General features: G+C 37.4%; 1 protein-coding gene across 3 annotated transcripts in view; it reads right to left on the minus strand.

The window, feature by feature from the left end:
• LOC148081772 (partitioning defective 3 homolog) overlaps nt 1-25,399 on the minus strand; it is a 367,916-nt gene that overhangs the window by 168,613 nt on the left and 173,904 nt on the right. For all 3 annotated transcript variants that reach the window (XM_087788810.1, XM_087788809.1, XM_087788808.1), the window contains exons 11-14: nt 21,866-22,005; nt 21,466-21,594; nt 5,250-5,438; nt 4,392-4,562 (exon numbers count right to left, since the gene is read on the minus strand). In XM_087788810.1, coding sequence (XP_087644936.1) covers nt 4,392-4,562; nt 5,250-5,438; nt 21,466-21,594; nt 21,866-22,005 — 629 coding nt within the window. The remainder of the gene's footprint in view (nt 1-4,391; nt 4,563-5,249; nt 5,439-21,465; nt 21,595-21,865; nt 22,006-25,399) is intronic.

Genomic DNA, 25,399 nt, shown 5'->3' on the forward strand with positions numbered 1-25,399 from the left:
ATACTGTAGCGTTAGTTAGTTCAACTATTATTAAAAACATGTTGGGATCGAGCAAGTTTGAAAAAACCAAACACCAATTAGTTTGTTAAATTATGTTAACTTCACTTGTTAGGTTGTAATTACTTTTACAGTCAGTTTTCATAAAGACTAAACTTAGTATTATAATTGAAATAATTGCTTAAACATGCTGCACCTTTTTTAAAGTTCTTTTTTTACTTTCTATTATTTATTTAAGTATAAGATATAAACACATTTTGGGAAAAAATGGATTTATATAATTGCAATATAAAGATGAAATACCTAATTTGGTACCAATTTATTTGATTAACAATTATACTTTTTATTCCGATTTATACATTTATTTATTTAGAATATATTTGTATACAGTGATTTTTATTGTTTAAAATATATTTTAATTCACTTCAAATATATGTACACTTTATTTGGACCTAATTTTTTATGTTAACATTATCTTTAATAAATAATATCTAAACACAATCATTTTATTTAGACATTTTTATATCCTGTAGTTCTCTATTTAAGGGCTGTTATCTTTCTGCCTCAGTAACAACTATCCTGAACTTCATCGTTGCTGGCTAGAATAAATATACATACTTTAAAAAGTTGTAGAAGCCGAGTTTAAACCATCACAGAATCCTAGAATCGCATTAGTTGTGACAAAAGCCTCCAAGAAAGAATTTGGAAAATCTTTTGTGTTGTGATAAAACAGACTAATACCACGAACAAAATAAAATAAACGTCTTTTTTTTCCTTGTTGCTAACGCCATAATAGCATATAAGAAACAAGTTCTTTCACTCCGGGTGGATCATCAATCGTAGGAGCCGACCAAATGAAAGCGTTTCCTTGTTGGATCCAGCCCTGGAGCGCTAAATTAGCGACGACGGTGACATCACCCCGTTTCTAAACTCCAGCACAAATGCACTTCTATGCCACAAAGTGGATTTGTTCTTCCTCCAGGTTCAATCCAAGACGCCCCGGAAATCAAGTTAGCACAGCAGAGACATCCCTTTATGCACTAGCAACAATTGTTTTTCGTTCTATCATCAGAAACCATTAGAAACCACCGCCAGGGTTGATTCTGCATACTGTACCCCCCAAACTTAGGTCCCGCCGCTGATTTCGCGAGGAGGCGCTTCCTCGGTTTCTCAAGCCGGCGGACAATGATGGATCAGATTCATTTTAATGGTGGCCTCTAGTGCTCGCTTCCATTTGGCCCGGTGACAGTGGCAAACTGGAGCTGCCTCGTATCTGCCCGACCAAAAGCAAAGGGGGTGTTGCGGGGTCAAAGGAGGGTAGGGGGGGGGGGGGGGTGGGCTTAGGGCTCGAAGAGAAACATATGCTTTTTGTGCATAATAATCATCAGTGAGCTTCTAAAAGCTTGAAGTAGAATAAAAATGTTGAATAAAAAAAGCCTGCTTTGATGCAATAATAGGTCGTTTAAAACAAGGTTTCCTTTTGTAAACCTTTAATTATTACGTGATTTAAATGTGTATTTATTTACCCAACTAGACTTTCTTGTTCAGTTTACAGTTATTTAGCACATACGTTATTTCATGATCCTTTCAGGAGCTTCAGATGTCGTCAGGTCATGCTAAGAAAGACACTTTATCTTCTCCATTAAATCCGTATTCAAAGCACCATTAAGAAATGCATCATTAATAAACTCCTTTCTTTATTTCGAAACTGTAAAATTCCACTTTTTTCCGTCCTCTGAGGGGAATCCGTGTCGTCTCTCACATGTCTTCCTTCAGGTGAGGGATTAAAAGAGTGACCTGGTCAAAGTGATAGAGCTCAGTGAAGCTTGTGCCGGATCGTTCCCCCCGGAGGGACGCCTGACCTTCCCAGGCTTTTAGAGGGAATGAAAGAAGGACACGGATGAAGAGCAGGGCAAACATGTGACTTTTTAAACCGTGAGATGATAAAGTCCAGTCGTTAAAATATTCCACAGTTGTTGTTTTACTTGACTTACTTTACAATAATGTTAAAATCCCAAACAATAATACTGTGTTGATACATGCAATGGACACGCACCGGTTTCCTTGCGCTTATATTGACCCACTTAATACTTATATTTTCACCATAAAAATCATTTTTCCGATTTTGTGTGAATCTAGCCAATCATGGAAGGCCTGATGCAATATTAACCAATCAGAAGCAACAAAAGGCGGGTCTATCTAACAGAAAAGCACCACTTTGTCTAACGCCGTCGCTCTGTAGCCAAACTTGAATCTGGAGAGTCATGGATAAACTTTACGGTAAATTCCCCAAATGCCATTTAATAGGAGGAAATAAACGCTCAGCTTTCAAATTAAGAGCATTGAATCAGCTTTGTCTTCCTTGTAATCCTTTACTATCACGCTCATACTCTATATTGTTTGAATCCACGTTTTCTAATCCTTTTTAAATGATTTATTAGTTCATGTATCTTTTTCTAAATCCATGGATTGTTTAAAACAAATTTAGATTTTCAGCCAATTGAAAGGTCTCAGATCATTAAATATGGCAAGTTAAAGATTTTGAATACATAACTTTAAATACATTTATAATTGAAACATAATATTTCAGCTAATATTCTTATGTCATATCTCAAAGATGACAGGTTAATGAAGCTATGAATCAATATATATTCACGATCGATGACCGCCATAGATCTAGAGGATGTAGACTAATATCCCACAAAATATCACAACAATTCAATATAGACTTGTTAGGAAATTATTAAGTAAATCCCATATGTGTGCGAAGAATGCTGTTGAAATATGAAATAACCAGCAGCCAATTGAATAAGCTTCCATTTTTGGTTCATATACGTGTAAAACTGACACTAAAGGAGTCGGTGCCTCACCAACCATGAACCTCACCGCACACACTGCTTAAAAAGTGTGTTTTAATGCACATACATTTGTGTGTTTCACCTTCCTTTATCTGCCTTTCTAGCGTGTCATTCTTCAGGACTGTCAATCATGCCTCAGTGAAGCGTTTCTTGGAAATCGTATCCAGACTCGTCAAGAGCATAGAAAGTCTCAGGCAGATGAAGCTGGACTGTAACACCTTCTCCCGTCATAGTCGGTGGTGGAGGAAAGAAATGAGATCCATGATAAAGACGCTTTGCTAACTTTTTAATAGAATTAAATTAAAAGTAAAATAAGATCAGAATGTTCATAAACATTAACTGTGGTAAACTTTTGTGTAAACTTAAAATAATTAGGTTACAGATGGCCAATTAAAGAACACCTGAAGCGGCCACAGCTTTATTACACTTCATTTTGAAATCCTTCAATATAATGGGATCACAAATATCCTCGAACCTTCTCGCCGTGAAGCTTCATTAACACACCACCTGTTGCACCAGTCGAACGAACACCTCCATAGTGACATCACAACTCCAAACAATTACTACCGTCAAGTCAAACGCAAGAGGAACAACATCTACACAAAGATTTTTAGACTAATTTAGCATTTTTTCATTCTCTACTCATCTTTATTTGATCTGTTCTAAGATTTCAAATGAAATGAAGAATGAAGAAACAGTCACAGCGACTTCTTAAATCCAGCGAAGTTGACGCTGCATGTGTTTACATCTGCAGGTTTCAAAGAACAGATGTACAAACGTTTGACATTAGCAAAGATTGATTCTGCACACGGCACGCGTTTTTTTACATTTGTAATGTTTTTATAAGACTCGGTAAAGTGACAGTGGTGGCCGCACATTGCCAAATACAATAACACATGGTCTTTCATAATGAGGTGTTTCTTTTACGTAGTTTCATTAGGTTCTTTTAAATTAAATAAAAAATGTAAGTGGGGCAAAAAAAAAACATATTACCTTTTAAAATAAAAAAACAGAACACTAGGAATAGGTATCATATTAGTTTTGACTTATAACAGGGCCAACTTTAGAAACATAAACTTAAATACTGTAATAAACAAAAAATGTATCAAAAAACTTTTTTTTCATAAAAAATAGCTTTGAATGTGTTTTTTTAAGAGATACATTCAGTTAGTTTGTCAATCTTAAATGAATCTAGAAATGATTTATGACTGTATTTTTTAAATACATTTTAATGCTTGTATTTTGACAAAGAAATGAGGGGTAATGACACCAAAACAGAAATAATACACTAAAGAAGGGCGTGAAAAGTGTATTTTTTTCAGTCAGGTGACCACTATACCGGGAATTGGAACCCAACAACAACCCATATTTTTCTCCCTTTTTTGTCCTCTTTCTTAAAACATGCAGCAACAACATCAACACCTTTTCTTTTTTCTTTAGACGAAAAGATGGACGAGACAAACAATAGCCGAGCGATTACGTACAACTCCTCCAATTAGCCGGCGCGCATCAGCGCGACCCCACGCTGCGTCTTACCTCATTGTTTTTGGCCGCCTGCCGGGCCACGACGAGCTGGATCATGCCGCGCTTGTTTCCCTCCACGGACATGGACTTGCGCAGCGTCTCCATGGCTTCCTGGTTGGTATTCCCCAGCAACGACTCCCCGTTGACGGCGATAAGCTGGTCGTTGACGTGGAGTCGGCCGTCCTGTAGGATGCAACATGTCAGAGGGAAGGCCTTGATCGTGTTGACGGGTTCGAGTCCCGGTTGCTCGTGGAAACCCTTTTGTGAAGATGACGGTTCGATCGTGGATTCACAGACATTCTGCACAATGGGTGAACCTCGTGGACCTTTTATGAAGATGCATTTGAATAGTAAAAACTCCTTTTTTTAAAATATAAATAACTATATTTTCTAATATCATGTTATAACATTTTATTACACATTATTACACATTTATTTCTTTATTATTTTGAATAAATTACAATCCATCAAACAGAAATCATGGTTAAGGTCCGTCTTGCAGTCGTACGTACCAACATGTTCTTACTGGGTCTGGCTATTACAAGGACACAGTTTTCTTTTTAACTTTAATCAAAAATAGCATTGCAGGAGCCAAGGTCTCAAGCAAGAAATTCTCACCCAATTTAATGGGATTTTATCTTTCTTTTTGTTACTTTCGCAGCTAAGCTATTTGATAATAAAGACAAAATATGCAGAAAGTGAATTGTATATATATATATATATAAATATATATATAAATAGTATTATTTTTTCAAAAAAGGCCCAGGTTTTGGTAGACCTTTAAAAATTATAATATTGACGAATATATTTTCAATATTCTGCTCACGTCAACAGTCCATCAAAACCATTATTTCCTTCGTTGCGTCTCACCTTGCTGGCGGCTCCTCCGTTGATGATGGATTTGACGAAGATGCCCAAGTCGTCATGGTTCTCCTTCGACCTATTGCCCTTCACGCTGACCCCCAATCCCGCCGACCCCGAGTCGTTCAGCGGGATCTCGAACGTCATGAACTCCGGCGTGCCCTCGGCGTTTAAAACCACGCTCTCGTCTTCAGAATGCTGTGGAAACAGCGAAGCGGATATTTTTTCAGCTCTTCATAATTCAACCCATTACACATTCGTTTCAACGTCATTAAACTTTTATTGTCACTGCAACACTGTTTTTCCCCAGAGTCTGAGATGTGTTCGGTGAGAGCGACGGAGAAAAAAAATCAGGAATTAAACAAAGGATAAATGACGAGAAAATAGCAGCAGTCAGAAGACAAGATAAAGAGTGCTGGGATGAGGGCGAACAGAGGAGGAGAGGATGGAAAGTGCTTCACAGATCACGGAGCTGTCAACGTCAATTGACCATGCTATCTAGTCAAGCACTAGAAATATGTGATTTTGTGCCGTCGGAAAAAGTGGGGGACAGTGGGAAAACTTTTTGAAATTGTCAGGTAATAACACGGTAGCTTCCTTCGGACGCCTATGTGTTGAAGGATAATTGGCTTTTAAGACAATGGCTTTCTATCACGGAAACAGCAGGAGAGAAGTTGAACGGTGAGGCTTTAAAGGGTAGGAAATTGAACTCATAAGGTTTAAAATAACCTTTGAACCTAAAAGTGAGATAATACATTTATTGATAGATGGTAGTTGGTTGAATACAGAGGTTTTGTACAGCAGCGTATTTTCTCCCCGCACAGTTGCATAGCGATCGCCATGGCAGCCACATCCACTTCCACAAACCTGGAGGTGATTAAGCCAAAAGTCCTACTGTGATATCTTCTTTGAATAAGCCCACACGTATGCACACGCACACGCTCACACAGGGAGGTCGCCGTATGGATGATGGCCAGATGCGTGCCCTTCACACGAGCGCTCATATAAAAAACCCGGAGCACAGAAAGGAAAGTATGATAGAAGTTGTATTTTCTTTCTTTTCTGTCTAAAGCCGAAGAGTGCAGCAGTGCGTTCAGTTGTGGGCTCCCTTTCAACACCCTTTGACTGAGCCCCCTATCCCCCAGACAGACCTCCCCCCGTCTACCTGATGTCTATCAGGTCTTAAACTGCAGGACACCTGTCTCGGGGCGACGGGGCTTTTGTCCACATCTGTGGAATTCCTCATCATCAAAATGCACTTGAAAAAAGTTGCTTTAAAGGAAAAGTCGTCGGCCCATATCGGGGCCAGCTGTCGATACAGTGACAATACGGTCATTCAACCCCCAACTCTGTGGAGACTTGAAATGGAACCTTCGTGACTTCAAGGGTGGGTTGTATGATGTCTTCGATGCTAGCTACGTGTCTCTAATAAATTCAATGAACCACCAAAAAGGTTCCCCTTTATAAAACATAGAATATGTTATACTTTAAAAATAAATAAGGACGATAATTATTCACTATTCATAATTTCCATGAATTACATCATATCTAGCCAGAAGAGGGGGCACAGTACCCCTTATGACCTCTGCAAACTTGAACCCAACCTTTCATTCAAACTCTTACACTCGCAATTAAGTGTCATCGAAGGTATTTGTTTTTTTTTTCCTGATCTCAAAATACAAATTTCAAGAACATCTGTTTGAGTTTTGGGATGTTTTGCTGGCATCCACATTTTTGACTTATACACACATATTATACATCAAAACTCGGGAACACTTGGCAGGCTTTTGAAAATGTTAAAGAATGTTTAAAAGACGTTAAAGCCAAAAATCACATGCGTTTTGTTTTCTATTAATCAGTCGCCTTATGGCCCCAAACTTAGGAAGATTTTTTACAGAAAGAATAACATTTGAGCTGTACCACTGATAGAGTTCTTGAACGGACACGATGTACAATCTTAACTAATCAACAAATTCACATTTGTTTTGCATATCATAGCTGTAGTCGTCTTGAAGGTTTTATGTTCAGATTTGTAGTTTGACAGGAAGTGGTTTGTTTTGGAATTTGTTTTGCTGGGCCTGTCCATGTAACAACAAGAGGGAAACCGATGTAAGTAAGTAAGTTATTTATATTTGTAGAGCGCTTTTTCAGACCAGGTTCAATCAAAACAATACTCCATAAAATATATGCTTAAACCGAGACAAACCCAGGAGTCTCAGAAAATCAAGGAAAAGCCTGCACGAATAAAAATGTCTTCAGATGTTTCTTGAAGGAGTCAATAGATCCATCAAACACAGAGGAAGATCGTTCCAAAGCTTAGGAGAAACAGCCTGGAAGGATTTCTCTCCTCTGGTCCTAAACTGTGTTCAAGAACCATCAGTAGATTCTGATCCACAGACCTCAGATCAGATCAGTGATGTAAGGAGGAGTCTGACCATGAATAGATCTGAAAGTATGAATTTTAAAGTTGATCCTGAAAGAAACTGGCAGCCAGTGAAGAGTTTTAAGGATCGGAGAAATGTGAGTTCTTCTACTAGAGCGGGTCAGAATTCTCGCTGCTGAGTTTTGTATCAACTGCAGGTGAGACAGATCCTTCTTGTTAAGACATGAAAACAAACTCTTTTAATAGTCCAGACGAGAAGACACAAATGCATGTATTATAAGCTTCAGATCATGTTGTGACAACATGTTGTGTCATTAAGCTTCCAAAAAGTTGTGTTCAGGATTATTTAATCTACCAAAATCGCCAAATATGCAGATAAATAGCTATCTGTGTAAATACGACTCAAACCCAGTATCAAGCAGTTTAAAGTAATACTAAGTGCGGTCTCATGAGAAAATGAATTCCTCCGACACAAAACTAAATCAGCATTTCTATTTCCATCGATCTACCCAGTTGCTCCGCAGGTTCGAGGATGTATATACGTGCAGAGTACCGGAGCGTATACTTATCTAAAAATGATGACAGAATAACAACCCACTCAACGCTCTGCTCCCGGAATACCATTCTGAGGCAGAGAAAGAAAGACCAGAGTAACATTTCCATCAGACAGGAACAAGCACCGCCAGCCGTGAATGAGTTTGTCAGAGCGCTTGACAGGCCTTGTTGCACGCCTTCAGCTCAGGCGGGACTGGATTCTACTTGAGAACAACGGGGAGGAAAAGTCGACTGACATATCAGTGACACACCTGGAACAAGGACCACAACTCTTGTTTGTTTTTGGAGAATATATAAAGCAATATGGACATGAAAAATATGTCAAGTGTACATTCAAAGGGGGTTATTTTCATGTCTCCTGTTGTTGAAAGAGATTTCAACTTTTTTTATCGTCTTTGAACAACATTTTTTTTTGTCCAGTTGCTGAAATAAACTTTTTTTTCCTTAATAGAATCAAAGATATCTTTAAAAAGACAACAAGTAGAAATGCTGATTCTAATATCTGTGTAGGTGGTGGACACAAGGCTTTAAATGCTTATCGTAGTTGGACGTCTGAAGGTTCTTTAAGAAGATAAAAGCTGAATAATCTCGCTGCAGGAAATGAACAAATCAGGATTTGACTACATAATTGTCCAATTGTCTTCTTATTTCTCCCCTGTGGCTGATAATAGAAGCAAAGTACAACAATTTGCACAATTGCCAGCTTTTAGAAACTCCCAGGTAATGGAAAAGTAAGAAACACATGATTAAACTTCACAAAGGTGAAAATCCTAAAACATAATGTTTTTACTGAAGTCGAGACAACACAGCTTGGCTTTCTTTCTATTCTATTGTATTTGGTCAAACTCAAGATAAGGCTCATCAATGTCAATTAAACAGAAGCTTCAATTAGGAGTTAAACTGATGTCAACGGGGAAGAATATGATGGAGAACAAACAGTAGCGTACAATTACGAAGAGACGATATCTTTCTTGTTAAAGTGATTCACCTCAGATTCAAATTTCACAAATTTTCTACTCACTCTCTTGTCATACAAGGGTTGGATTTGTTCCTGTTTTGACTTATAGGCAAACATGTTTGTTCATTTTAATGTAGCGACTGGAGCTCAGTTGTATTCGTCTTCATCCGAAAAGACACCTAAAAACATCCAAATACCTCCATGCTGCTCGCCTGTAACGTTCCGCTTGTATTGAAGTCTCGACATCAGGATTGTTCCAAAAAAATGTAAATTTATATTAAAGTTTGTTTTTAGCTGAAGTTATCAGCTTCTTAGTTCCTTCCTGACGTCTTTTTTAATTGAAACAGATTTTTTCAGTGCGCAAGAATTAACGACCGTTAGAAACAAGCTTAAAATATAGACTTATTAAAGAAATACTTTTGTTGATGCTTTACTTGATCCCAGACGAGCACCACAGAGGTATTTCGATATTTTAAAGTCAGCGTTTATTGGTCGAAGATAAGGCCTAACATAGCCTAGCAACGTCCATTAAAACAAGCTTAAATATAAAATCTTTTTATTTCTTTTTTTTATAAACAATTCTCAATCTTGAGGCAACAACACAAGATGGACATTACAAACCAGCACCATGGAGGTATTTGGATGTTTTTAAGTGTCATCTTGGATAAAGATAAGCTCCAGTCGCTACATTAAAATATACTTTGATTTCTGCCTTTAACTCCAAAAAGGAGCACATTAATCTAAAAAATAATCCCAACTTCTAGTTGACATGAGGGTGAGTTTGAATTGTGGGTTAATTAACCCTTAAAGGACAGCTTTGTAAAAAACACATTTGCCTGCTAAACAATGTTGACCTCTTGTGTAATAAAGTTTGGACCTTAGACCTTTGGTCTAAAGGTTTCAGATGAACATATCTTGCACATAATTGTGTGAGGGTCTGTAAGGATCTGACCCGCACAAGAACCAAGTGAAAAGCTGCTTAAAACTCAGTGTAAGCGCACGATGAACACCAGGAAGGTCCACAACAGCCCGATCATGATGGACATCAGACCAGATTGAAAGAATAACAAGGAGACACATACAGCACTGAGGCGCCACGCTGGGTCATGCGACCGCAATAAATAGTCTTAACAGCGTGACCGCAGCCATCTAGCTCTGGACGGTCCAGAGTCACACAGTAGGGGATTTTTTTTCTCAAAGGTCACGGCCAGACCCTCCTTAAGGTATATGCAGCGATGCACTGAACCTCTGGGTCCAAAGAAACTTGGATTAAACAGTTCAATAATGGCCCAGAAAGACACTTCCTGGTTCGATGTGTAATCATTTGGAAACTTTTTCCAAAGCTCTAGGGATATAACCAGACTTTAACCACGCACAAAATATGATATTGGTGGGTCATGATGATGATTTTTATAGTTAATAATTCTAAAATAAAATACACAAAATATTAAACAACAAATTGTCATTCAAATTTGGGCCAAAGAAGTGAAGGCAATAAAAGTCTGATGGCTCTGTGACTAGTTAGCTTAAATTCAATTCAATTCAACAAAAAGTGTAACTTAATTTTAAAATTCAACAGGCTCATTTGCAGACACTGTTGATTTTATCTATTTTATAATAAAAATATAATAAAAATAATAACATTCCTTCCTTTTTGACTGACTGACTGTGTTTAGAATGTAGCCACTAGCGCGGCAGATCTCAGAAAACGCAAACTGTGAGGTTGCAGTATTAACCGTTTTTTTTATATATATAAAATCCATTGAGGCACCACAAGTCTACCAGGACAAGCTTCTTTCACAGAGACCGAAGATGTTCTTGTCGCTGTAAAATGTCGCCAAATGTCATTGACTCGCAGATGTATTCTTTGAATTTGATTCTCAGTTCATTTCGTCTGTTAAGATTCACACTCTTGGAAATCATCGAGTGACTACACCAGCCGCTCACCTCTGTTTCCTCCAGTGTCACAATGGTTTTCACATGAATTTCGTCACGCACTAACACTGAATATGCTTTTGATTGTGTGACTTTAATCGCAGGTGAAGACAAGAAGGTGATCGGAGAAAGACAAATATGCTGCTCAACAGCTCGTCTCTTCACCTCGTCGCACGCCAACGAGGAAAGAGTGAGATGCAGCAGAAAATAAATATTTTAAAAATAAATAAAAATTGGAGAGAAACAGGGTGCAAATGAATCACAATTACTTCTGTTCACGCAGCCTGAGCTCTCCGCACATCACTGACTAAAACAATTAACACTGCTGGAAACTTCTTTCCACACTTGGCCCAGTTTTGCAACACAAAGGTCATTGGAAATGAATTTAAAGGAGCTAAGAGAAATCAGCCATGGGTGTAATTAAAAAAAAAAGTGGTGCCTGTGTGATAAGTATTGTTGCACACACTTCTGCTGGCAATGTTTTTTTTTAGTCAAACATCATTTTTTGACAAAAGCAGCTCCATTTTAAATACCTCTGAGCCTCACAAACAAATCCTGTCCTTTTTCAGGTGCAATAAAGAGCCACGATGCACACAATTGAGAACAGAAGGAGGTTTTTAAGTGGATTTACGTTATAATGGTTCAGAAGCCACACAGTCTTAGCTCTTCAACAGTTTGCTTCTCCTTCGCTCTTTGGATTTGGGAACGGAGCTTCCACTTAAGCCTTGTGGTGACCCTGAAGACCTGAGAACGAACGTGTTTGTGGTATCCCTTGTGTTGTCTCTGGGTCAAGGTGAAAGACCTCCACCACTGCATGCGTATTAATGGAAGCCAGGGTGGTCGTTATCACAAGGGATACCTCAAACGCATTTATTTTCGGGCCTTCAAGGTCACCTTGACCCAGAGTTAACACAAGGGTTCAAGCTGTTTTAAAGCAGCACATGTAAGAATTGGAATTTTATTTTTATTGAGAAGAACTTCTTTCCTAAAATTTCAACTGTGTCCTGATTGACATGCTAACCCACTTGGTCGGAGACGGCAGTTGCATTTATTTCCACCGTAGTTAAAGGATTCATTGGGACTTTTTTTTTTTGCTTTCAGGAAGTAGCAAGCCGGAAAACCAACCCAAACTTATCGTTCAGTCACAGGGTATAATAATAAGTGAGGCATTAACATTGGAGCGAGTGGCTTACTATTGGGAAATTTTGGTAATAATGTATATTGTAATGGATACTAGGGAAAAAAGGCAACCAAATAAACAAGAACATACCTATATACCTCTTACAGAGAGCTTCTACTACGTGAAACTATTTACATTTCTTTTTACTTCCACCAAAAAAAAAAAATCCTGACTGAATTTGCATATATGATGATTTGTGTCTTTATTACTAAACCAGAATGTTAGGTCTGAGACATACAGGAGTTTTCCGACTTTCAAAAATTTAAGTTAAAGAAAAAGGCCACCAGAATTACTTCCATCCATAAGCATAGTATTTTCTTGTAAATGCAAATATATTAAAGCAGCTCTGAGTAGTTTTGTGTACCTTAACATTTTTGTACTAAAATAACTTGTGATGACACATCAACTTAAAACTAGTTGAATGACTTGTATACCGTGACTTAAGGTGTTTTGTATGATTTTTATTTTCACTGTAAAAGTTCTTGATGGTGTGAACATGCTACATATCGCGCTGGGAGGGGATTAGTTATGAAGTTCAGGAAGATGACAGGAAGAGCCAAAAAACAAAAACCCACCCAGGGGGCACCAAACTGTTTTACGGGGCACTGACTGAGTGACCTTAAACTCCGTGAAGGACGCTAAAAGCAGTTGCGCGTGATGAAGCGATTACGTCCAATCAAATAAGAAGGTAAACTGCCAGGTGAATCATGCGCATCTGTGTTCAGTGTAAACGTAGCACACACACGCCTCACGAAGCAGATGCCTTTCATTTCTGGGCTAATGGTGGATAAAAAGCTATTATCTATGTCCGACTGCAGATACACACTGGATGCCATTTTTGTGTTCTGGAAACAGACGCTGAATCCCCTACGGGAGAGTAACTGTGTCGCCATAAGTGGCCTTTAACTACCTTGTTTATCGGCGAGGCACAATACTGCGGCGCACCCACCGCTTCTCCGCACTGACAGCTAGCATAATTATGGGACCAGCTGCTGAAAAGTACTAAACGAAAACAGGTGGTGGTGACTTGACGTGTGCTCCAAAAACGGTCACGGAGATGCATTGTCTTCAGCCAGGATTGTTAGGAGGGTTAGGACAAAGTCTTATTGGATGAAGAAGCTACAACAGATGAAGGGTGATGATATTTTTGTGCCCAAGCGTGTTTGACTCGACTGGAAGAAATGTTTCAAGTTTGCTGATGACAGATGCTTCTAGGTGCCATTGCTAACCTTCACTGCGGCATCTTAACGCATACGTAAGATGAGGCTGCATCAGTAGATTGAAGGTGCGTCACATTTAATCTGTGGTTGAATTTGCGATGCATCGGCTGAAAGCCTTTTTTGCTTGAGCAAATACAATGGAAACATCGATTTATGAGTCACCATAACTGGTCCTCAGGCACTGACTTAGAAGTAACGAGACAACAAACTTCAAAAAAAATATGGAAAAGCGACGAGATATTTGCTGATCCTAAAATAACTTATTGGTGGACTTATTCTGTGAACTTGTCATGATTCACGCACATATTCAAATGATGCAGTTGATCCATCAATAAACCTGGTGACTCACATGATGTGGATATCTCTCACCTGTTCACCATCGGATTAAATCATTTAGTATCTCCCAAGAAAAACTTGGTAACATTAAATAAATAATGCAGTGAAGAAGGTGTTGGGAGAAATGAGAATTGTTTAATTGCTGTTTAATTTCCAGTATTTTAAGTTATTTGTTGTCTGGCCATCAGACTGTTGAATGAAATATAACTTGAGCTATGCACTATTTCAAATATTATGTATTTATTATATTTATAACATATTGCACTATTTTTAACTTATTAATATTTATATTTATATTTTTATCTATACATTAACTCTGCTGTGTTTTTAACAGTTGCCAAGCAACGATATTCCGTTGCCAGTTTCATTGCTGTGTTTTCTGTGCAATGACAATAAAAGAAAGTCTAAAGTCTAAATGGTTTACATTTTACGTGTTTGATTTCCAATATTCTTATTTATCTAATAGAATTCCATTGTTATGGCAGTGAACACATCTGAGTGCTCTAATGAATATAGTGAATTGTGTATTTTTTTAACTTATTTTTTTACTTCTACGTTCTATTGAAAACTCACCATTGAGGGAACAGAGCATATATCCTTTAAAGTGTTTCAAAATTGCACTTTTAAGACTTTTATATTTTCAAACTTTGAATGATCACATATCAAACCCTATTCTCTTAAGACATATCATGAGCAAATAGTATCAAATACCTATTATATCCCCATTTTTAGAAACTATAAATATAATTCACATTAATCTATATAATATAATCCATTTAAATACTTTACACGGGGTAGAGTAATAGACACATTTTTATATAATATAAATAATAATTGTTTAATTATTTTAATTTATTTCAGGATTAATCAATAATAAAGAGGTCATTTTAACAGTACACAAAAAACAAAGGGAGAGAGAAAAACAAGAACAATAATAAAGCTGTTCTAATAACTTTAAAAAAGAAAATAACATATAAGAATAGAATTTAAAGAGCTTGTCGGTGTCGTCATCATTTAGAAGCTCTCTCAGCCATTCGTGAATCAGTACTTTCTAAACAAACTGCCAGAGTATGAACCAGCAGAAATGTAAAATATAGCTCAATCTGCTGATTGGAAGAGTCTATGTTCTCACAGCTGCTGCATCAATGGGGGATTTATTACAACACGGTTGAATTCAGGTAAATATTTTAAGGTTTTTCAGCATTGATGGATCGTCCCGCCACCATTCTTCTTTATCTTCTAGATCAGACTAAGTAATCTGCCGCATTATAGGCGTCTTTGTCGTATCATAAAAAATAAGTGTGTCGTCCCGGCAGAGCACTCTCAGATCCACCCAATTATCCAACCAGCTAAAGGTGTCATTTCTCTGGCCTGGATGGCGTAACTTCACAGAGTAAATAAGGCACCTTGTGTATTACAGGAAATCATCTCAGCTCATTTCTGCTGTGGAAGGAGAGTTCATTTTTGTATTGAAAAGTCTACAGCGTGAGCCAGGAATTGATTTTCATCGTCGAACAGTGTCACTGAACATTCAATGAACATATTCAACGTCGCTAGAAACGCACTCCGAAGCACAGACCTCTGCCAAGCAGCCCCATCAATAACTACTTGATGATTTCATCTATATTGGTAGATACCCCGATTCAGCATGAAATGTCATTTATCTCATTAAATTTTCTTTAAAATAAAAGTAATTTCTTGGCACTAGACTGTAATTTTCCCTCCTTGTTGTAATGTCAACATATCTTTTTGAAACTAAGTGATGGTTGTTAGTGATATTTTGACAAAAAACCTGGACAAAAATGTATATTTTTTAAAGAATAATTGAAATTGAAGTGAAAAATAAATTCCTAGCTTTAGTACTGGTGTAATTAATCAATTATAACATTTGAAAAAATAAGTATATAATGTATACTTCATACATATATGTAACATATCCCAGGTCATCATTTAACCTTAATTACAGTATTGATTAATAACTTAATATTAATATTATCCCTAACTACCTCCAATATTAACCTACTAAAGGAAGTTGGGAGCCAAAGAAAGATTCAAGGACTCAAGAACAAGGATCTTTTTTGCATCCATACACCAACACCACTGATTTAAAACACCACTTTTCAAACACACCTCCTACACTGATCTCAACACCATGTGTTTCATGATCCTTAATAATTGTGAAAGGATAACTCTTAAATTTAAAGTAGATGAAGTTGTAAAACGTGGTCCTCGGATTGGACTCTCTGGATAATATAATGGGATGTTCAACGATGAAGCTGCCAGAAGAACGTCAGCTCTGACTTTGTTGTAATTTACTGAGTTATACTTGCAATAAAGTGCTGATGTAGCTGAAATTTCAACTGTAGTTATAAATATGCCTGAGTTTGTGGAAAAATAAAGTTTCTAAAAAAAACAGTTTGAATTAAATTAGCTGAATAACTAGAGGTTGCAGGTTCAAACCCACTTCCCAGAGTGCCAACTAGAACATTACCAATTTATTACAGATATATTTTCGGGTCTGTTTACCTACTTTCAGGTTTGAGACATACACAAATCTAACAATGTGACACATATAAGAGTGAGAGTCAGTGAAATATTATTGAGTCTTGCACATTTTACACAGGATTGACATGTTGTTGTGTAATGGGGTTTATGTTGATGTACTTGTTAATAACTAATACTATTAGTTTAAAAAATACAAAACCTTTTTTTTGTCAAATTTCATGTTAGTTTATCTTTCTTATTATATGATAGAGACCATGAAAATTGTACAAATTTCAATAATATTTTATGTTAAAAAAAATTAAAATAATATATAAATAGTTTCTGCATAATAGCATAATATCAACCCATGAGCCAAAAATGAAACTAAATGAAGCTAACGTTCCATCGTCATCCAATTGTTGGTCATAATAACTGAGGTAAGTCTGTAGTTCTTCTGGTATTGGTTCAAAGAAAGCAGAATATTTTCTTGGCATCCATTGAAACTGCTGGTGTGTAATCGAAATAAAATGGACTATGTTCAGAAATGTGTTAGTTAGCATTCGTTTCCACTCTTTCTCTCTTTTAAACATGTACAGATTGGATTTTAAACTCATGAATTAAATAGAGTAGATGGAACATTATTGAAATATACTGAAAATGTGTTTGACACAACTATATTCATAATCAATTTTTATAATCCTAGTTTTCTGCTTTCACGTGCCGTAAACTATTAACATTCCTGCTAATACACGCTAAAAAAAAAGTTCTATAATATTCATGTTTAAACCAATGTTTATAGAATCTCGTTCATGGAGAAATTTAATTAAACAGGAGGAATGAACTTGGATGTGTCTCAACAGATATTAGCAACATTCCAGCGCTTCTCAACACAAACTGCACCAATTAATTTTTCCCTCTAACAACTCGGGAAATGGATCTTTCGCTGCGAGTTTAATAAGTCGCTTCTTGTCTCCGCACGTTAACAGGCCAGCCGTGAATGTTAATCATCTCCTACAATGTAAAACATCCCAGCGTAACAAATTTGCTGGAAAAATAATGAAGCAACACAAGCAAGAGTAGGAATAAAAAATGATTATCGCTGAATAGATGGAGTGATTTTTTTTAAAGCAAAAAATTCAAGCTGGATTCACGCGTCCATGTTTTATCGTGGAGGTGCGTGTAATTACAGCGGCGGGGCCGGTTAACGCCTGTGAAGGGACTTTAAACACGGGTCCACGGACTCGCGGTACACGCCATTAGCCCACTTTAATTGCCAGAAATACCATCGTGCATTTGTCTCACTACGTCCACGTCGTTCCGAGGGGCCGTAAATTCGCGTGTCACATCATTCAGAGGCCAAAATTAATTGGGCAATTAAGATCCTCGTTGCTTGGCAGATATAGCCGGTAATGGATCAGTGACAAGAGTGATATGATCATAAAGAGGGGATTTTAATGTACTGTTTAATTGCTCTTATACGCTTCAGAGTGGTACACAAAGAAGACCATTTTGTTCCCTCGCAGTCTATTATTCAATTGAGAGGTTTTTTTTTTTTTTTAAACGCTGCTCTTGGAGGTTGTGTGATTATTATCCGGGAGCACAAATAAATCAGACGAGCCCCGGGTAAAGGGTTGTTAATATTTAGGCCGAGGGAAGGTTCAGGCTGCAGCTGGACCAGTTGGATAATTCACTTACGTGTCGATAACGTTGTATAATGAATTTTAATCATTGTTACATCTCTGACTGACGTGACTCTCATCACAAACATCATCCACATGAGGCCACCGAGTCCTCGGGACACATGCCTGGAAAACCTGTGACTCCAAACACTGGTTATTCTAGTTATTAGAACCCTGGGATTTTTGATTTTTTTTCCGTCTCGGATAGAAAAGATGCAACTCTGGGGGAAAAAAAACACACACAAGTCAACCTTAGAAAATCCTTATATCCACACAAAAGCTTAAGTATTATTGTGTTGTTTGAAGAAAAGCTGAAGCATTAGAGTTGCATGGGTTGATATACATTCAAACATGTTATATTTTAGCATAATAAAGCCTAAATGGAGCGTCTTTTCAATTTATTTATATGCATTTTGAGCAAACGCACCAGCATTAACTCTCTCATCTATACTTGTGTTCCCAAGTTGTGTTGCCTTCCTGCTAATAATGTGACATTTATGAGCTAATTTATAGGCATTTTTTTCTGGAACTCCTGCTGTGTTATCAGTATTATCTTGACCTTTAAAGTATATACTTTATTGAATATTGTTTTGATTGTTTAAGCGCTTTGTGACCCTGGTCTGGAAAAGCGCAATATAAATAAAAAAATACTTACTTACTTACTAAAATAGCTCATTTATAAGACTTTATTTCAGCGAACATGCATGTTCTTCTTATGACGATAGTGAGAGAAGGTGTAGGTGAAGTTCTCGCTTCAGCCAGTGGTCACCAGATGTATATTAAAGAATAAAATATAATAGAAGTGTCCTCAGACTATTATTGAAATCAAAAGTTTTTGCTAAAAAAATATCTTCTTGCCTTACGTTAATTCAACTATACAAGTCATATCTTAATTCAAGTTTTGATTTTCTTCTAATGAAAACGTTTCTTTGTGTCCCTGTTAACATGTTAACTGAGGTCAGAGAGCAGATCTGACGAGACCCTCTCTCCCAGGAATAACGCAATATTCCCCGAGGAGCGCTGGAGGAGGTGCTGAGATAGAAAGGGAGACAAATGGGGGGAGATGTCTGGGTCTCTTTGTTTTGGCTGATGCCCCCTGCGACCTGACGTTGGATAAGCAGAAGATGATGGATGGCTGGATGGTGAAAATTCATTTTGCTTCACTGAGCAGTGACTGGATAATGGTGTGATTGAAAAGATGGCGGTTAAAATAATATACTCTCCACACAAAAGTAATCACAATAGTCAATTTATACTGATTTTGAATGTTATAAGTCTTACTGTGAGTTTTACCTAATGTGTGATTTTCACCAGTTTGGCATCTCATGTGTTTCACTGATAACCTTCACAGCAACAAACCAGCTGCCGCCACACAGACAGGAAGACGGATACAAAAGGAAGGACATTCTCAGTGTGTAGAAATGTTCTGAATCACATGGAGATACTTAAGTTTTCTTTCTTGTCCGTCGTATTGTTTGAACCATGATTACCTCCCCCGAGGAGGTTACACCATGATATGTCCGGGAACTTATTTTAAGATATAAAAAAAAATAAGAATGACACAAGAATTGCTTATTGTAGTAACAAAAATCTTTTTTATTAACCTTATAAGTCAAGGAAAATGTATTTTTTCTTTCAATTTATAAGGTTTATTTAAAATATAAACGAATAACTTGGCCATTGTTTTTGTCTTGATAGCTTAGATTCTTAAGATATTAAAAATGTTCTGGACTCGTCTTGTGAATCTCACTCGCCATTTAGTCGATTTTAATATTTATATTAAACAGTTTTTCAAGCCTACTCCAAACTATTTCCTATTCCTGTCTTTGTTGAGTTATATTGACATCCTTTTGGACCATGAATTCAATATTTGAGCTTTCAGTTATTTTTTAAGGCTCATTTTTCACTCGGGTGCACACGTTCTTGGAGAGTGCAACAGTGTTATGTTTGCTTGAAACAGAGGAAGAAATACACAATTGAGAAAAATTATGCCACATGAATAAATACATTAGGGAAAAGAAAAAAATGCATAATATGAAGAAGACATTACATTTAATAAATGTATGTCATTTTAATGGTAAATAAATTAGCAAAGCACAGTTAACGTGATACTTAATAATTCAGACTCATTTTCTACTCGCCCTCTTGTCGACTAATGTTTGAGATCACTTTCAGAGTAATCCGTTCTTTTTAGAGTTTAAGATAAAAATGTTTTTAATTCATTTTAATGAAGTGAAGCTCAGTTGTTTTCGTCTTCATCTTCAACCATAAATATAAACTTAAAAACATCCAAAAAAACTCTGTGGTGCTCGTCTATAACGTCCCACTTATATTGAAGCTTTGACGAGAGGAATGGTTAAGGAAAAACTATTTTAACGTCATTTGTAGCAGAAGTTTAAAGAGTTAAAAGTGATCGAGGATCTACTCCAGGTACGCTCTGGAAATCGAGACTTTAAAGCAGTATGGAGGTATTTGGATGTTTTTAAGTGTCTTTTTGGACGAAAATAAAGACAACTGAGCTCCAGTCACTACATTAAAATGAACATTTTTGTCTATAACTCTAAAATTGGTGAGTAGAAAATGAGTGAAGTTTGAATTTTGGGGGGATAATCATTCTAAGTCGTCATGCAGAAACATGTGAATAAATACCCAAACAAAAAAAGGAATCAAGAAAACATGTAACAGGAAAAAAAAGTGAATTTGACACCTTAAAAAATGCGTTAAAAAAAAGTTAATTAGGGGCTGGATGTGGACCCCGCTCCACAGGTTACCACTTCTTCTTACCACCGGTGTGCATCACACGTCAGTCGCCACAGATCTGCTGCCTGTTCTGTCCACACTGATGTCAAACTGCAGCTCATGGTAATTAAAGACACGCTTGTATTTCAACTGTTTGCGTGTGTGTGTGTGTGTGTGTGTGTGTGTGTGTGTGTTGGGGGGCTGCTAGCTGTATGACTGACAATAAAACATTCAAACAAAGAGACGTGGAGGGATTTTCAGCCTTGACATTAAACATTTGCCAGCAAATGTCATCAACACGCGAGTCAGACGCTTCATATTCACAGTCACGTGACTCTCAGGGAACAGCTCGCGGGCCCGACACGTCACTCAGACGCTGGTTTTCAAATCACAAGAGCCGACTCACGAGCGACTCCCGTATCACGCGCAGATCACGAGAGACTCACGGAATTCACAGGCGATGACGGGCGATGTGTTTTTTAATGCTTTGGATTGGATCGGTTTAAACTACAGAAGTGTGTGTTTACAGGGACATGAGGTTAGTGTGGACCAGGACAGTAGATTTACCATCAGGTCTGAGTCACGTTGAACTTCCTAAACTTATCTCCCATTTGTGTTTTGGACTTTTATCGTCTCAAATTGTTCCTTCATAACCAGTTTCTCAAGGGGAAATAAGTTATATTAATGATTTTAAAAAATAAAATGGAAGAAATTAAAGAACTACGAAGGTAGAAATTAAAAATGTAGTGTACTGACCACTTCCCGGGGCAGGAGAGAGTCTTCTGGCCGGACCACCAGCAGGTTCACGATCCCCCCCATCGCCGTGGCTCGCAGCAGAGCGACGACTTCTTCTTGAGTTTTACCATTTAGATCTTCTCCGCTCACCTGCAGCACAGAACAAAACGGAATTAAAAATAAATGTTTGTGTGAATGACTCATGGAAGAGAATGAGGTTTTCAAATAGATTTTAATGAGAATCCATTTTTGTAACATCACATATATAAACTGGAAAATAAGTTAAGTAATAGAAAATATGTTTAGAGCGATATATACAGAATAGAAGTTCTGGTTAAATCACCTTGTATTAAAAGCTCTAAAAACACGTTAAAAAAAATGAGAGTTTCATGTTTAAAAGTGAGATGAAATCCAGGCAAACCTCCAGGAGTCGATCCCCAGCCTTGAGGCGCCCGTCCTGGATGGCGGCCCCCCGAGGCAGAATATTTTTGACATAGATGGGAGCGCTGCCGCCCACGGGAACATCTCTGGACGTGATGCTGAACCCGAGACCTTCGGGACCTGAAGAACACACGGAAAATCTCAAACACTGGTATAAAATAATGCTGTGCAGATGTTTTTTTTCTTTCTTTCTTTCTTTTTCCTTCTGCACTTCCATCAAGATTTCATCGTTTTGCTCAAGGACACAAACCAACCAGGGATGTCTGTGCCTGGGAAATAAAATTGCAAGATAATAATCTGCTGCGTCTTCATACTGCAGCAGCGAAAATATTAATAACTTGGAATGTTGTTGACGGAGGATGAATATGAATAGAATGTTGCAGGATTGATCCCACAGGGAGAGAAGTGAGACGGCAAGATTCAAGCCGGTCAGACTTAAGACGAGAAGCTCGTGCGGATGATAAACCTGTGACTGAGGAAGAGGTCGGTTCAGTGAGTCAAAGTGGACTTTGTTTTATATTGGATTATCTTACTTTTCTTAATAATTCATTTTGTGTTATCCTGAGAATTACCTGGGACATAATGCGAGTTTTTAAAGATACTATCGGTCGCTGCCTTTTCTTTCTAGGTAAAGTTTGGGGTAACAAGTTACAGACAATTTTACTCAACCCCGTCTGTGAATGCTACAGTGAAATATCAATGACGTGTTTTTATAAGTGAAAGTACTTCATTTAACCCAATAGGTAAGTTACTTTCAGAAATTAGAAAATAAAATGAAAATTCAAAGGTAGAAAATGATTTGAAAAGTTTGCCACTGTTTTGCACAGTTTAGTCTTGTTTTAAACTGTGCAAAAGCAAATTATCTTCAGTTTAGGAAATGTTTCAAGTTTTAATATAAAAGCTACAAATACCTGTACACTTAACATATATTAAGTGTAAGAACAGTTGAAGACATCAGGAGTGAATGTATTTTATCGTTATATATTTAATTAAATTGTTAAAATGTTGACTTTTTATCTATTTAAATTCTTATCACAAAAAGGGTCATGTCAGTAATGTCAATAATGTAATAAGCCATTTATCTAAATAAATAAAATAGAAATGGTGCTTTGAGGTCAACTTGCAAAGGAAAGTAAATGCAGCATGATTTTTTATTTTATTAGTTAGTTAGTACTGCTTAACTTGTTTATTCACACAACTTTATTGACACTTAACATAATGAATTGATGCCAAAGCTGCCATGGTTTATATTAGTTTATAAGTATACGTTCTATTTTTGCACAATATCATCAAAGGATAGAATTAAAGTGAAGCATCAGACTATGGAGAAAATATGTGGCGCAGAAGATGTTAGATTTGTTGTAGAAACTTAATAAAACAACTAATAAAAGAAAATAATATTGTGTCATGTTTTATTCAATATTCCAACTTAATATATTTTCCTCATGGTTCGGGAGGTTCAGGAACAGAATAGTAAGATTTCAATTCAAAATGATGAAGCTTTGATAACGCTCCCACATGCAGATAGAACGCATTTCATCACATGTTTTTGTGATTTTAGGAACAGGCCTGGAGTTAATGAAGGGCAGATCTTTGGTTGGATGCTGAGCAACCGCCGCACCAGCATCAAGGTGCCATTTCTAACCATAATATGAACCTCTTTGAGCTAATAAAAACATTCAGAATGCAAACCATTGATTTGCCCTCAGGGTGTGTCTGACCTTCAGAGCGTTGCCATCAAGTGAGCCCGACTCTAAATTTAGTGGCGATTTATTAAACCGAAAACGGAGTTTGGCTTGGATCGCACTCCGTACTTATGGTTGGAATAAAGAGCAGTTTTCAAACCAGACAACCAGGTTCAAGCACCAACATGTTGATTAATGGCTTCTTAAATGTTTTTTTTATCTCTTTGAATGAGGAGAACATGATTCGAACACACGTGCAGAGCGCCAGGAAAACACTTTTGTCTGAAAACCTGTTCTTTTGAAGCCACCTGAGAACGTGGCACTCATCTGAACGTGTGGGCGAGACTCCATCCACCGGAGCGATCCGTTTCATGTTTTAAGCCTGACCTTTGCTACTCAACGACCAATGAATATAAATTGTTTGTTGAAAGTATCCGATAAATATGAGGATCGCAGGCTTGACCTTTCCTGCCGACCGGACTTTTATCAGATGGAAATAAATGGTTTCAAATGTCAACTTGGAACTGAAGGAGGAAAGATCCTGTTTGACTCATATTTATATGACAAAAAAATCATTGGATGAGGTTTTATAAAAGAGAAGGTTGTTGATGTGCAGTGGAGAGTCTGTCATTATATTTGTGTGTACTTTAGTCAGATATGTCGATGAAAGCGTAGTTAATCAAGATGTTAATACTCTCTACCCTTTTTAATAATGATTGATATTTTCACACTCAACTATTGATGACGTACCTGCTTTTAATGTGTGTCCTATTTCTAAGTTGCAAAAATAGTCCTCATTCCTTCGAATTTTGACCTGCTCCAGTAGAAGAACTCACATTTCCCCGATCATTTAAACTATTCACTGGCTGCCAGTTTCTTTCAGGATACATTTAAAAATTCAGGTTCTTACTTTCAGATCTATTCATGGTCAGACTCCTCCTTACATCAGTGATCTGATCCAACCTTACACCCCAGCTCGGGCTCTGAGGTCTGTGGATCAGAATCTACTGTTGGTTCCTGAACACGCTTCTGGACCAGAGGAGAGAAATCCTTCCAGACTGTTGCTCCTAAGCTTTGGAACGATCTTCCTCTCCCTCTGTGTTTGATGATCTACTGACTCCTTCAAGAAACATCTTAAGACACTTTTATTCTTGCAGCTTTTCCCTGATTTTCTGAGACTCCTGTGTTTGTCTTATGTGTCTTGATCTTTTAAAGTAAATATTTTAATTGTATATTGTTTTTGATTATTAAAGTGCTTTGTGACCCTGGTCTAGAAAGGTTTACTTAATTCGTTTTGAGGTCTAACTTTGAGGATCGAGCTTGAAGACTGAGGATGACGGTTAAAGAGATGGATGGGACTGGGACCAGGGGTCAAAGGTGAAACCAGTATCAACTGCAGGCGAGACAGCTCCTCCTTTTTTAGATATGAAAATAAACATTTGCAAAAGTCCAGACGAGAAGACACAAACGCATGGATCGTGTTGTGACATCATTTTCCTGAGTTTAGAGATTTTTCTCAACTGAAGAAAACTTTTGGTTTTTGGTCTGTTGTTTACATTGTTGTACTAGAGACATCACAACACCCAGGTTTCTCAGGCTCAGTTTAACAGACTGGCCTAAGTCACCCAAGTACTTGTCAGCTTGGTTACCCTTTCATGGGGGCTACAAAGATCTTATTGGGCTAAAAATGAGCTCCATGTACTGATCCGTTTTACATGTCATTCCAAGGAAGGCTTTAAACTAAATAAGAGCTCTTTAGCTTAAACATTGAGCAAGTTACAGCTTTTTAAAAGTGGGAAGTCCTTCCTTTTTTCCTCCTAATGCAACCA

Source organism: Callionymus lyra, chromosome 4, assembly GCF_982586985.1.
Source record: "Callionymus lyra chromosome 4, fCalLyr1.hap1.1, whole genome shotgun sequence".
NCBI classification, from domain to species: domain Eukaryota; kingdom Metazoa; phylum Chordata; class Actinopteri; order Syngnathiformes; family Callionymidae; genus Callionymus; species Callionymus lyra.